Source organism: Psittacula echo (assembly GCF_963264785.1).
Source record: "Psittacula echo genome assembly, chromosome: Z".
NCBI classification, from domain to species: domain Eukaryota; kingdom Metazoa; phylum Chordata; class Aves; order Psittaciformes; family Psittacidae; genus Psittacula; species Psittacula echo.
The window spans coordinates 24,088,841-24,103,471 of NC_137742.1; the positions used below are offsets into that span (position 1 = coordinate 24,088,841).

The window sequence follows — 14,631 nt, forward strand, 5'->3', positions numbered from 1 at the left end:
AAACAAAAATACAAATGAAAGAAAGAAAATCACAGAAAAGAGAAACCTGCTGGAGGGTAACAGCATAACGGACTTCTGTTATTTTGTTAGGAGGTCTAACAGTTATTTTTTCCATTTAACTGACTGATGAATGATGATATGAATCATGTATTTATTTGTCCAGAAACATGAGATTAAGTTATAGTAGAATTCAAAGTGAATTCTAAGTTCACATAGAACTGAAGTGCAAAACAAGTATAAAAATAAAACACACATGCGACTGTGGGAAGAATTAAAGTAGTTATAGTATGAAAATACAATCAGCAGATATTCAATACCCAGTTTAAGATACCTAGATGAAAGAGACTTCTCAGATGTTTACATGAGTATAACTTACATAGAAGCTATTACTTACTTTCAGGACTTCTTTTTTGCCACTGATTATATTCTGCTGTCAAAGCTTTCATGTGCATGATAGACAAGGAAAACTGTATAAGAAGAAAAGAAGCACCTCTTGAAGTGTGTTGAGTTACACTGGAGTAAAATGAAATAAAATAGTGTAGAAATTCTATTATTAAGTTTATACAACAGAGGACATCAAACAAGTACCCCCAGATCCATGCGGCTGCTCTCCAGCCACTACCCTCTGAGTTTATACTTGTGCCTGGCGTTACTCTGTCCCATGTGCAAATCTGACATTTGTTCATTAAATGTCATGCCATTGATGACTGCCCAACGCTGCAATCTATCTAGATCTCCCTGAAAAGCCTCTTGCCCTTGAAAGAGTCAACAGCATTTCCCTGTTTGGTATCATCAGCAAACTTGCTAATGGTGCATTAAACTCTGGCATCCAGTCTGCTGATACAAATATTGAACAGAAGAACTGAACCCTGAGGAACACTGGTGGTGACTGGTTGCCAACCGGACATATCCCCATTCAATACAACCATTTCAGTCCTGACCTTCAGCTGGTTCTTTGTCCAGTGCACATTGTACCTGTTCATCCCACAGTTGGGACAATCGTCCAGAAAGATGCTGTGATGGACATTATCAAAGGCCTTACTAAAATCCAGAAAAACTACAATCACCACCTTCCCTTTGCCCACTAGACGGATGAGCTTATCCTGGAAGGATATCAAAGTAGTTAAACAGGACTTTTCCCTCTGTGAACCCATGTTGACCGTGCTTGACGATTGCATTCTTCTTTAATTGCCTTTCAATAGCACCCAGTGTGATCTTCTCCATAATTTTTCCAGGTACTGAAGTCAGACTAACAGATCTGTAGGTTCCTGGGTTCAATATAAGTGCCTATGTTGGCAAGGACTACAGTAAGATTGATGAAAGTTGATGACAAAGGATATAACATGACCTTTTCCTCTCCTCCCTATTTTCTATCATGACACATAATTTCAATTTCATCTTTATTTTTGCAACTCCATTTAATCATTGTCTTAAGAAAAAGCCTATCAAGAAAAACTTTTCAAGAAAAGCCTCTCAGAAGTTTAAGTGTTAATTACAAGGGTATGATGTGCTTCAGTAAAGTTGCAAAGAAACATAAAACCTCACTCTATACTCAATTAAAATTGCACAAAATTTATTTCTACAGATAGGATTTTATCTGAAATAATAAAGAAAATCATTGTATTTTATGTATTTAAATATGAATCTTCATTTATTTATTCTGATTAAATAGTTTAGAACATAGTTTATTATAAACAAGAGATTAATGTTAGTAATTACATAATAATTACAGATCTGAATGTATTCAACGGATAGCGGAACAGTTCTTTTTGTTAATTATTCAGTCAAGTGTATTGAATTTGATTCTGAATTCTCTTACTGAAATCACATAAGATGGAGATTTATCAAACCTGCATATTTCATATTGCCCAAATTTGGAGTCCTCATATAAATTCTGTTTTAAAGGTTCCTATTTAGAATTTAAAAATAACTAAACTGTGAGCCAGCATTACCTTTTTGCACACTCCCCAAAATCTGTGAGCTACAGGAGGTCATGTTCATGCTTTTAGCATCACACAGTTTGTTTCCAATTCAAGCACATCAGTTTCCTAATAATATCCACAAGTGGAGAACAACTACAATTTGCAAATACGAAGTTCTGGAGTAAAACTAAAGGAATGCATACAGAGTTTCACAAATTACATATGCAATGATTAGGGAATAGTTCAAATGTGTATTGAAGTTACACAGCCCTCCATTTTGCTGCCAGTGTTAGTCATTTATCAGTTGTGTGGCAGGACTGCATACAACCTTTTTGCTATGCATAAACGCAACTTTTCAGTATTTGCTAGACACATACTTCAGAATACAGTTTCAAAATTAGTAACAATAAAGTTGTCATCTTTAGAGAGTAAGTGAATTTCCTTCTTTAGGATACACAGCACATCTTTACAGAAAACTAAGTATTTTGTGAAGCATATAAAAAAAATACTGTCTTACCTTGGCATTTGATTTTGGCAGTGTTTCTGTTTCTAGAAACTTCAGCTTGCTCTGACACTTGATAGAAAAAAAGAACAAAAACCAATGTTTACTTACCCTTCCCTTTTGTAAGAAAGGGACATGATGCTTACAAATTACAAAATTTGTTTAATATTGGAATAAAAGTTTTGAGTTGCCTCCCACATCCCCCAGAGCCTGACCCAGAAGAGCAAAGGAAGAAATATTTTGAAATCAAACCACAGTAAAGGAGTAGAATTTCAATTAATTTAAAATTAATTTTTTTAGCAGCTAACAGAAGATGTATCATTTGAGGAAAAAGGCAAGTTGCATAGGAAAAGGTGATATGGGGAAAGACATTGAACAGAAGAACTAGGAAACTAGGAAAACAGAGTAAAGAACAAGGCTGAATAGAGAAGCTGCCAAGAAATTGACACACTTCCTGCTACTATCCTGACTCTCCAAGCAAAGCAATCATATTAGGGTACACATTTTTAGTTTTAACTCATTTAGGAGAACATATTTAGGACAACAAGTATGATTTTCAGAAGTGTACCACATCAGCTGCCATGACTGCATAGGGATGTGTATCAAGTCTGAAAATTCAGACCACCACAGATATCCAAGGCCTCAGCAGGAGACACCGGCTAACCTCCTTCTTGTCTTATAGCTGTCAGCAAACTAACCTGCCCCATGAGAGGGCAGGATGTATTCCACCAAGCAGTAAAACTACTGAGCAGTACTTTAGAAACCTTGCTGTTAATGTTTTAGAAAGAAAACACAATATATAGGATTTCTCCAATAAAAACTGCTAATGTTGACAAAAAATTGGAACATTACATCGTAAACCATATAACCTATGAGCTAATTCAACTGCTATTAGTTTTTTTAAACTTTTTGCTAAAAATGCATGCATCCACGAAGCAACAAACACGAAGTAATAAAAAACCTGGTTTTCTCAGCCTGCTAAAATACCATGTATTAGCCCCTCCTGTATTATTTGGGGGATGCTGAGAATGAGAAACAAGATAGCAAAGATTTTCAACTGAATTCAAAAGTACTCAAATATTCTAACTTCCCTTCTAATCTGAAAATTGTGAATAAAGTTCATATCCTCTGAAGTGGTGTCAAACAAAACTTCTGTTGATAATTTCTTACAGTAGTTAATAAACCTAGACACAGGATTCCCTGCCACTTTTTCAATATTAAGACAAGTTGACATGTAAAAACAAATTAGTCTTTAGATCCAATTCTGTAAAACCATATTTTTACAAAATCTGTAAAAAAAGACCCCGCACTGTGGGTTCTCTATAGTTTGTTCTATGATAAATTTGGAAGTATTTTTATTTCAGTTTTAGATAATTTTATTGCTTTGAGTCTACAATTCAGAACTTGCACAAATAGCATATAAAAACCACATAAAATTGTGTGAAACAATTAAGATTCTCAAAATACAAATTTAGAACTTGAGTCTTCATCAGACTCAGCAGAACCTTATAGGATGCACAGCATTCCCTCAGACCTGGGATTTCTGTAAATAAAAATAACTAGCCTTACAATGTTTTATTAACATAGTGAACCGTATATCAAGTGAGATAAATTTTATTCTCGACAATGTGAGTTTGCATGAGCATATGCTAACAACACAATCCTGCAAAGCCTCTTTATCATCCCTTTCTCTCTCACCCTTAAGATCCAAATAACTTGTGAACAGCTGTTCAATCCCATCTTGCATGAGGAGAGAGAAGGATCACAAGTCTCAGTGTGCTGGTAGAACCAGAAATAGCACACTGTTTAATTTTTCCTAGTTTTAACATATACTCCCATTCTAAATAAATCAAAGTATCAGCACACTCAGCATTCTTCATCCCTGCCAGCGCTTCTGCCTTTGGCCTGTCTGAAAATCTTTTCTTCTCCCTGCACACCCACCCACCTCCTCCTCGTCCCCTTCTTCTTTACTGGTTTTGTTTCTTTGCAGGGGTGAGGTAAAGACACAGTGAAGGATGGGGAGATGAACATAAAATGCTGAGGAAGGTTTACAAACAATCTAGTCTATCAGTTGTGATTTGCATACCTCTTCCATCTGCTTCCAAACACTCTCACATTCATCCAAGATTTCTTCCTTGGCATCTGCATAACAAACTGAGTCATCAGTGATTTCTTGTAAACGTTCGGCCTAATTGACAAGCAAACAGAACAATTATGATGTGGCTCTACAATAATTATTAACAGGTTACTGAATCATATGCATTTGACCTGAAGTAGCAGGTAACAGAGCAATCCCTCTGGATACAAAACTTTCAGTTAACTCCCCTGTATTTCTAGATAGCACCCAATCATTCAGGAAACCTAGCTAACTATATTACTATAGTAAAATCTGAAGATCCTAATCATGTTTTTAAAACTGAATCACAAAGACCTAAATATTCAAAATTGCTTTCATTATCTGCAATGGCAGTTTTTATTTTCTGACAACTTTATTAAAGAAAAATAAGAGAACCTAACATCTATAAAGCCATGCTTTTCTTTCATATATCTGCAAAGTTCTGAAACATAGTTATTTCAAGGCCAGGTTGGATGAGGCCTTGGGTGGCACGGTTTAGTGTGAGGTGTCCCTGCCAATGGCAGGGGGGTCGGAACTAGATGATCTTAAGGTCCTTTCCAACCCTAACTATTCTATGGTTCTATGATTTCTGCTCTGTCTTCCAGTAAATGACCTAATCTAGTTCTTCTTATGACAACTTGAATTCAGAGTATTTTTGATGAACAAAAGTGAAGTGTCCTGTAGGTTACTCAAAAAACCCTCAAAAAAAAGAACCTGAAACATATGCAATCAATAAAAGAGGGCACAAGGACAACCAAGAGAAAAAAATCAACCTAAGTTAAATTAAAAAGTTTGCAAAGCTGTTGGGTCAGATAGAAACATATACAAATTTAGGAATTTAATCCTAGTTCAATGTATAAAGAGATACCAGAATGAAAACAGCAATTAAGAGGGAAAACCAAGGGCCAAAATGGTATTCAAAGGAAAATTTCTGTAAGGTAGAACTATGAACAGGAATTTCCAAAATGTACAAGATACAGGAAGCCTTTAAAGATACTTAAATGGATTGCTAAAACCACCAAATACTTTGAGATTAGAAAGAGACATTAAAAAAGATAAATATCTAAAGAAGAAATAAACATCTCCGCCTTCTTAATGATGCGCAAATTCCTGACTCAACCTTCGGTAATTTTCAGAAAAAAAAAGCAGCAAATTACGTTGAAAACCCAAATAATTTAAAATGAGTGAAATATTCAACTAGTACCTCCAAAGTTCAAATATGCCACAGCAGAATGGCTAAGAAAAAAATCAGAATGTCTCACTGAACACTGAAAGCATTCTAGAGAAATGAAAGAGAGCAATACTTAGCCTTCCTGGCAAGTTTGTTGCATCAATAATTAAAAACAGAGCACTAGAAAATCTCAATTGCCATGATCTGATAAGGTCTAACAAGCAGAGATTTTGCAAAGAAAAATCATTATCATCTTAAGTCTTGGAATGTCTCCATAACATCACAAAGAACTAGTTCACATTATTTATTAAGACTCCTGAAATGCCTCCAATAAAGTTCCCCACAGGGGGCTAATAAAGAAACTAAGCTGTCAAGAGATGCAACATACTTTTCTTCTCAGACCAAATACTACCAAGGAGACAAACAAATAAATAATAAGCCCTGAAAAGATAATTTTCAGCACAGCAAAAAGGCTCATCAGCATAGCCAAGAAGGTGTGAATGAAAAAAAAAAAAAAAAAAAGGAGGAGAATAAAAAAAAAAAAAAAAAAGAAGAAAAAAAATGGTGGGGGAAAAGGGGGGAGGGGGAAAAGGGGGGAGGGGGAAAAGGGGGGAGGGGGAAAAGGGGGGAGGGGGAAAAGGGGGGAGGGGGAAAAGGGGGGAGGGGGAAAAGGGGGGAGGGGGAAAAGGGGGGAGGGGGAAAAGGGGGGAGGGGGAAAAGGGGGGAGGGGGAAAAGGGGGGAGGGGGAAAAGGGGGGAGGGGGAAAAGGGGGGAGGGGGAAAAGGGGGGAGGGGGAAAAGGGGGGAGGGGGAAAAGGGAGGAGGGGGAAAAGGGGGGAGGGGGAAAAGGGGGGAGGGGGAAAAGGGGGTGAAAGTGGGAAAGGGGGTAGGGGGGAAACTCTGGGAAAGGGTGGGAAGGGGGGGAAGGGGGGAGATGGGGGAGAGGGGGGAGAGGAAAGGAACAACAGGAAAGAGGGGAGAGGAAAGAGAGGAAAAACGGGAGAAAAAAAAGGAGAGGGGAAAAAAGGAGAGGTAAAAAAAAAAAGGTAAAAAAATGAGGAAAAATAATAGAGAAAATAGAGAGAGGAAAAAAAAAAAAAAAGTGGCAGGGGGAAGATACAACCTTCAGAAATTTGAAAGCTGTCTTGGGGTGGAATATAATAGTCCTAACCCCGTGCTTCCCTGCAAAAATATAATCCAGCAACATGAAAGCCTTGTATGAAATAAGTTTCTGAGTACACAGAAAAAACCCCACCCCCAAATGTTTAAATGATCATAATGATTTTATTATTGCATATATATTAGCAGGAGACACTACAGGCTTCTATAGCACAAGGCAACCTGACTTGTGGTCCCCAAAACTGTGCTGTTAATTACCCTAATAAAGTACGTACAACCAAGTGTCACATTCAGATATTTTTCTTTGTAGCTTGCAGTTTTCCCTACTTCTGTACGGTAAAATTAAGTTTTTACTTGTACACTATAACAGAAAACTGATGTGCTTTTTCTTTTTGCATGTCATTACTATTTGTGCGATCCAGTTCCAAGATGTTATTTGCTTTTACATACTTTAGAGCTATGTAATTAGGTAAAAAAATACACACCGGGCCAAGTGTGTACTGTAGGCTCTGTGCCAGTCAAGTGAATAGACAAGCCTTATGAAAAACGTTTCATGTCAATAAATATAAAACTACATTAAGAAATTCAGAGATGGGAAAATAAAGTAACAAAAGCCCTAAGAAAACCGTCAGGAAGAACAGTAACAAACAATAAACCCACAAACAAACCGACACAAAACTCCACAAAGCCGGAAGCTCACTTCAGGAAGAAGGATAAAAACAGAATACAAACATCATCACAAAAAGAGGTCAGGCCAGGAGCTCCCATTCTCCCCAGCACAAACCTCCGAGCTACACCGGCGTCAGAAAGACCCGAGAAGGGCGGTCACTGCCCGCAGGCCTGGGCTGAGCGCAGCCCTTCCCCACCGCCCCACGGCCCTAACGGCTGAGACACACCGCCCTCCCTCCCTCCGCGCCGCGGCTGCCCCTGCCTCCACGGAGCTGCTCCGCTCGGCCCCCGAAGCCAGGGAAACAGAGCCGCCCAGCTCGGTAGCGGGCCGCGGGGCATCCGGGAGCCTGCGGGGCAGAGACAGAAACCGCAGCCGTCCACCTCCGCCCGTTACCATCACGGCTCGGCTCCGCTCGACCTTCCTCGAGCACTTCTCTGCGCGCGCTTCGACCTCATTAGCTGCGCCCCGTTGCGTCACTCTTAAGGCGTCCGTCACGGGCTGTGATGCGGCAGGCGATTGCCGCGGAAAAGTGACGTTAGGTAACATGGTGTTCCGGAATTCCAGGGTTCCCGGTTGAGAGAAACGGAACACAATACAGAATCGTAACTAGTTTATTAATACAGGGAAAATAGAGGTAACAAAAGATACAGTAAAGGATCTCTCTGATGTTTGGTTACCTTGCCAACCCCAAAGACCGTGTGATGACGATCAGGAAACCAGCTCCAAGAAACATCACCACAGTGTGAGGTGGCAGGCTCAACCTTAGCGGACGTCCCCGCGGAGACAACGTTGACCTGGGTGGTATGAGGTTCTGCCTATCCGCATAGCGGAGGCTTTTATATTAACAAAAATGCACACTCATCACTTTCCGGGGAGGAGCCAAAGCAGGACCTTACGAGGAGGAGCTACCCCAGACAAAGAGTACTTCTGTTTTTGTGTGTTCCACCATGGGTTATTACCTAGTGCCACTGACACATGCCACCACGTCGTCCGTACTTGGAACACACAAGTATTTTACCATCTGTACTACAGTTTTATATAATATACTGTCTATAAGGGAATGGATTAGCGCTAAAAGACAAGGAACACAACATGCATAAAAACTCAATACCTGTTACCACTTAATAATACAACAGCTTTTTACAGCTAGTCCCACCCTCCATGTCCATACCTGAAAGGGGTTCCACCTGATGTTTTCTACTAGCTGGCTAGCGAGGATCTTCAACTTTTGTAGTTATGCATGTATTGAACTGGACTGGTCACTTAAATTCATGCACCATAACCTGTCAAAGTCTTCACACCCATGGTTATGTACTAAAAGCAAAAAAATCAATCGCTGTCCTGTTTTGTTTTGCACAATCAAGGCGGCAAGCACTTTGACTTCGGTTCTTCGCAAATTGGTAACAAGCTGTAGATGACATGGAGGAAAAGCAAAGCAAAGTCGTGATGTCCAGGGTCAAAAAACAAGGTTTCACCAATGCGTTGGTCAAATATACTGGGACTCTTGGGAACCTGGAGATAGATGCTGTTACTTCCAAAGACACAGTCCTTGGCTTTCTTTATCCCCTTATCTGCTTAAGGAATCTTAAATCACACAAGAGCAGCTTCTTGACATCAGCCTTTGAAAATAGAAGATTCAAATACAATAGTTATTTATTATATTATTATTACTTATAATAGTTACTTATGCTAATGATGAAACCTGCTTTAGATGACCCTGCTTGAGCAGGGGATTTGGACTAGATCATCTCTCATGCCATCCACAGGCTGGATGGCCCTCTTGTAACAGAGGAGGCCATCCCTCCCATCAAGGTCTGGCGTGGCATGTGTCCCCACCGCTCAGCACCTGCTGGGTTGCAGCCAACAGCGGAGCTAAATGTTCTTCTTGGTGGCAAATGCAGAGGCTAACCCAGTCTTGCCCTTGACTACGGTAGGAGGCATTTGGCCAGCCTCTGTCCTTGCACCTCATTGTCAATGCGGAGTATCACCTGCCTCACCCAGTAACAAGTCACTAGTATGGCAAAGCACACACATTTACATTAGCAGTACAACCACTACAGGGTGCAGCAGCACTCTGAAGATGCTGGTGGCAGTGGGGGACCAGCCAAAGAAAAGTTCCCACCAGTGGGGTTCTCCCACCCTCTTAATTGGTTCCATTCCCTGCTTTATAACACCACCACCATATTAGAATCTTTCCAGCTTCTGCCTTAGCATTTTCTAGCAGCTGCTGTGAATTTGCATGCTCTAAACATCTCTTTTAAAAGTGAAAAATCCATACAAGGTGTAGTTTCTTATTAGCAACTGGCTAGGAAATACAGGTGGCTTATACACTGTGGAGACATGGTTAGCAAGCAAAGGTCATGTTCCCATGTCTGAGCTTAATTAAGCACAGATTCTGTGAAAGTGAGAAAAAACACCAGTTGTGTACAGTTGTCAGCAGTGGAAAAACCCTGGAAGTTAACCAATAGAGATAGAAGACCAGCTGGCCTACTTTGTAGCTAAAAATTGTCTGTGAACTAGGAGCAGAGACTTTGAGGGGAGGATGTGTATATGAGCAGGGGAAAATCACCGAAATGCAACTGGAATGTACCCAATGCTGTATATGCCAACCAATCACTACGGGAAGCTGTGTGTACGTGGCAGTTTGACACTATATATACCCATTATTTGAGCACAATAAACGGATCACTTTTATCAATCATATTGATTGTGCATGTGTTCCCTCCGTGCGCGACGACATATTGGCGCCCGAACAGGGACCAACAGAGGAACCCGGGTACCCGTAACGGCTGGGAGAATTGCGCACAGAGCGGGAAAGCACCGGAGAAGCAGCATCCGGAGGGCTGAAAGAAGAAAAAATGCTTGGTTTTGCTGGTCGAAGATGCCGGGCAGAGAACGGGCACTGAAAGAAGAAAAAAGAGGCCAATCCTGAAAGAGAAGAGGAGCCTATAATAATAAAAAAAAGAATCGGACTACTAAGTAGTCCTAAGGTAAAGCCCGGAGAAGAGACAGAGGTCAATCCTGAAAGAGAATAGGAGCCTCTGAGCCTGGAGGACGAAGAGGGAGCCTCCGCCGCCCGCTGAGCTGGCCTGCTTGCTGGTGAGCTGCATTGGTACCAAAACTTAAAAAAGAGAGAGTAGTGAAAAATGGAAAGACAAGCGGCCTTTGATTTATTTAAGTGCTTCTTAGAGAAGCGGGATCTAGGAAAAGGGCTTACTGCCCTCTTTGATTATGGAAGGAGACGTGGGGTGCTATCGAGAAAGTTATCTCCAGGAGAGGAGCTGCTGGAGCGGCTGCGGGACACCGAGGCACTGCGAGTGGAGGAGCCGCGGGTGCAGACCTTTGTGCGGGAGCTGTGGAGGAAGGTGCCCCGGGAGGCGCGGCCGGAGCTCTCGGGCCGCGCGGCCGAGCGGGCAGCGCCGGAGCTGCAGCGCGACTGCCAGAAACCGCGGCCGCGGCAACAGCAACAACGGCAGCCGCAGGAAAACGTGGAGTGTTGTGAGCCCTGGTAGCACTCCCCTTTGTGCGACAGGGCGAGGGACAGGGGGGTTCCCCACAACGAGCGACAACAACCCTCAAAGCCTACCCTGGGGGAATCCTCCCTGCCGACGACAAATTGGCCCCTACAGAAAAAAAAAAAAGGAAAAAAAAAAAAAAAAAAAAGTACCCTTATAGCCTTTTGAATATGTTATATGAGTAATGTGGCAGGCTGTGGACTTGAAACCCCATATACAACTCATTTGATAGTCTCTCTGTGATCCACATGTATTAGAAGTTGGGAAATATATATCCATGTATATCTGTGTTTCTATTAGCCCTTGGAGACTTTTTATGGATATTGCTGACCACTTCTTCCGATGTAGGCTGGCCACCTGCATCGGAATGAGTGTGCATTTTGGTCAGTGTAAAAGCCCAAGGCTCATGCGATGTGGGGGAGGCAGAGCCTCTACGGGGACGCCCGGTGAAGTTGAGCCTGCCACCTCACACTGTAATGATGCTGCTTGGAGCTGATTTTTGATTGTCTTCACAGGGTCCTTACGCCACGTTCTGTATGAGGGACTGTGTAGTGGAAGTAATGATTGTCTGGGCTTTGTGTTTTGAATATTGTAGTTGTATGGAGTGTGCTTGTGGGATCCCATATACATATGTGTGTGTGTGTGTTGAGGACAGACAGTGTTCTGTGTATTTTTTGTTGTTGGGTTTGTATAAAAGTTTTAATGGGTAACAGATTAACATTTTGGACAAGAAAGGGTTAATGCAAGTGCTGTTGCTGGCAGGTATTTATGGCTGCTGCTAAGCAGGCAGGCAGCTGTAGCTTCACATTCCTTTCCCATCAGAATGTCTTTGAATCACTCTAACCCAGCTCCTTCTCAGGAGCTGATAGGGGGTATGTTTGTATCCTCCTACCTAAAGATCCATGGTGGCTGTGCTTGTAACGTAGCTATTATTAGAGGCTGTGATTTTGTGTATAAAACCACCTGTATTTACTAGCCAGTTACTAATGAGAAACTATACCTTGTACTGTGTGGATTTGTTACTTGTAAAAGAGATGTTAGAGCATGCAAATTTGCAGCAGCTACTAGAAAATGCTAAGACAAAAACTAGAAAGATTGTAATACAATGGTAGTGTTATAAAGCAGGTAATGGAACAAATTAAGAGGGTGGAGAAAAAAAAAAAAAAAAAAAGCCGTCTTCAACATGCTGCACAAGAAGCTGCACCAGTAGACCTGGAGGAGAACCTGAACATCTGGACTCTTATCAACCACAAACCTTGAAAGAAGTGAAAGGGACAAGTTGGGAAGAACCGGAGAAAGAACATCGGGTGGAACCGAAGAGAGAACAGCAAGATAATTTCTGAGGACTGTAAATTTGGAAACAGGAGGATGCTTAAGACATGATAAAGAATGTGTAGTCAAGGGAAAGTGAAAGTTTCGATATAATGAGTAGTGATGGCAAAGAACTATGTTTAGAAATAATTGGTCAAGCAAAAGTGTGTGGACAGTAATGTGATTGGCTGAGAAAGTGCGTGATCAATAAGATTGTTTCGTGATGGAAAAGTACCAAAGGAACTAACCACTACTAACCGCTAGGCAGAATACTATAGAAGCCTGTAAGCTCACTCAATAAGGGATTTTGTTTGTAGCCAGAAACGGAGTCTGTGCCTTAGTTGCCACAGGATCGGGCCTGGCAGGGGGTGCCGTCCCATATAAAGTCCCATATAATTGCCCATGTACAGTAGATATCTTAGGCATGTTTATCCCTAATAGCACTACGATAATATACAAAAGAGGATTGTGTTCTTGAAGGTCAAAGCATGCTTTTCATTTGAGCTGTGATGACAAAGTAAATTTTTGGAACCTGGGTGAAATAATAGCTGCCTCATTTTTAGCTCCCAAAGTAGCTAGAGCTCAAGCTTTAGCAACATTAAATAAACTAGGTTGTTGACTTGCGAAACAGACAAATGCTACTATGCTTGCACTAAGTGGGCTCTTAACTGATGTCGATAGTATTCGTCATGCCACCTTACAGAATACAGCAGCAATAGATTTTTTGTTGTTGGCACAAGGACATGGTTGCGCAGAGTTTGAAGGGATGTGCTGTATGAATTTGTCAGATCATTCGGAGTCAATCTATAAAGGTATACAACAATTAAGAGAAGGGGTCAAGCGACTAATGAAAGATGATGGGATGGACTGGCTGACAAAACTCTTTAAAGGATGGGGAATTCCTGGATGGCTTAAAGATTTGCTTATGCAAGGTGCAAAGATATTATGTGCAGTAGTCTTATTCATATTAATAGCAAGTTGTATGCTGCGATGTGTGATGTCAATGCTTAAGAAAAGTGTAGCATCCGTCTGGCTTGCTCAAAAAGAAAAAGGGGGAATTGTGGAGACATGGTTAGCAAGCAAAGGTCATGTTCCCATGTCTGAGCTTAATTAAGCACAGATTCTGTGAAAGTGAGAAAAAACACCAGTTGTGTACAGTTGTCAGCAGTGGAAAAACCCTGGAAGTTAACCAATAGAGATAGAAGACCAGCCGGCCAACCTTGTAGCTAAAAATTGTCTGTGAACTAGGAGCAGAGACCTTGAGGGGAGGATGTGTATATGAGCAGGGCAAAATCACCGAAATGCAACTGGAATGTACCCAATGCTGTATATGCCAACCAATCACTACGGGAAGCTGTGTGTACGTGGCAGTTTGACACTACATATACCCATTATTTGAGCACAATAAACGGATCACTTTTATCAATCATATTGATTGTGCATGTGTTCCCTCCGTGCGCGACGACAATACACAAAATCACAGCCTCTAATAATAGCTACGCTGCAAGCACAGGTATTCAAGTTATTACTTTTCAGTTGCCCCCAAGTGATGTTTTACAAATCATTCCTTTTTATCGTCCTCTGACACATTCTGCTCAGCATCTTCAAGGTCAGCTCCTGCAGCTGAGGCATCAGGTTCTTTAACTTCTCTATTCAGTTCATGGTATGGCTTGACAAACTTTGCAGGCAGCCACTGCAGACCTGTAGGTAGGAGGACACAAACATACCCCCTCCCTCAGGTTATCAGTTCCACTGGCCCTTCCCATTTCTGCAGGCCCAAAGAATCACAATACCACATTTGCCTTTAAGCCACAAGGATTTACACACATGGCAAATGAGGACTGAGCTGTTGACTGACAGTCAGGGGAAGACCTGAAAAAATCTGCTTTGCTTGAGAAGAAGACAGGTTAAACTGTCTCCTTAAAGCAGCAGCATTCTGACGAAAAAAAGGGATGTGAAGCAGCTGCAGAGTTAAAGGGCCAGGCAGGTTGGAATGCATCCCAATATGACCAATAAAAACAGAATAATTTGTGCAGCAGCCAACACAGGAGCCCTACAAGCCTCTGCTCCGACATCTTGACAGTAGATAAAGAGGAGCTTTGGTGCTGCTGAAGGGCAGAGGTGGCTGGCACTTTATGTTCACTGACATACATGCAGAATCAAAAGCAATACTTACTAATCCCTATGGCTCAAACCACATTGTCACATTATAAGGGGGGTTTCCTTGAACCCTTTATATTTGATCAGCCTGTCAGTGTCCCAAGAAGGATGAGACCCTTGTGTCTGACCAGCCTGTCTGCATCCCA

At 41.5% G+C, this 14,631-nt stretch overlaps 1 protein-coding gene across 9 annotated transcripts in view; it reads right to left on the bottom strand.

The window, feature by feature from the left end:
• The window catches only part of CENPK (centromere protein K), a 139,719-nt gene that overhangs the window by 14,597 nt on the left and 110,491 nt on the right, over positions 1-14,631 (bottom strand). For 4 of the 9 annotated variants that reach the window (XM_080638509.1, XM_080638508.1, XM_080638507.1 and 1 more), the window contains 4 exons: positions 7,893-14,026; positions 4,511-4,612; positions 2,440-2,496; positions 395-467 (listed from right to left, as the gene is read on the bottom strand). In XM_080638509.1, the coding sequence (XP_080494635.1) occupies positions 395-467; positions 2,440-2,496; positions 4,511-4,612; positions 7,893-8,045 (385 nt within the window). In that variant the 5' untranslated portion in view covers positions 8,046-14,026. The remainder of the gene's footprint in view (positions 1-394; positions 468-2,439; positions 2,497-4,510; positions 4,613-7,892; positions 14,027-14,631) is intronic. The other 5 variants (XM_080638505.1, XM_080638513.1, XM_080638510.1 and 2 more) reach the window with 5 other exon arrangements.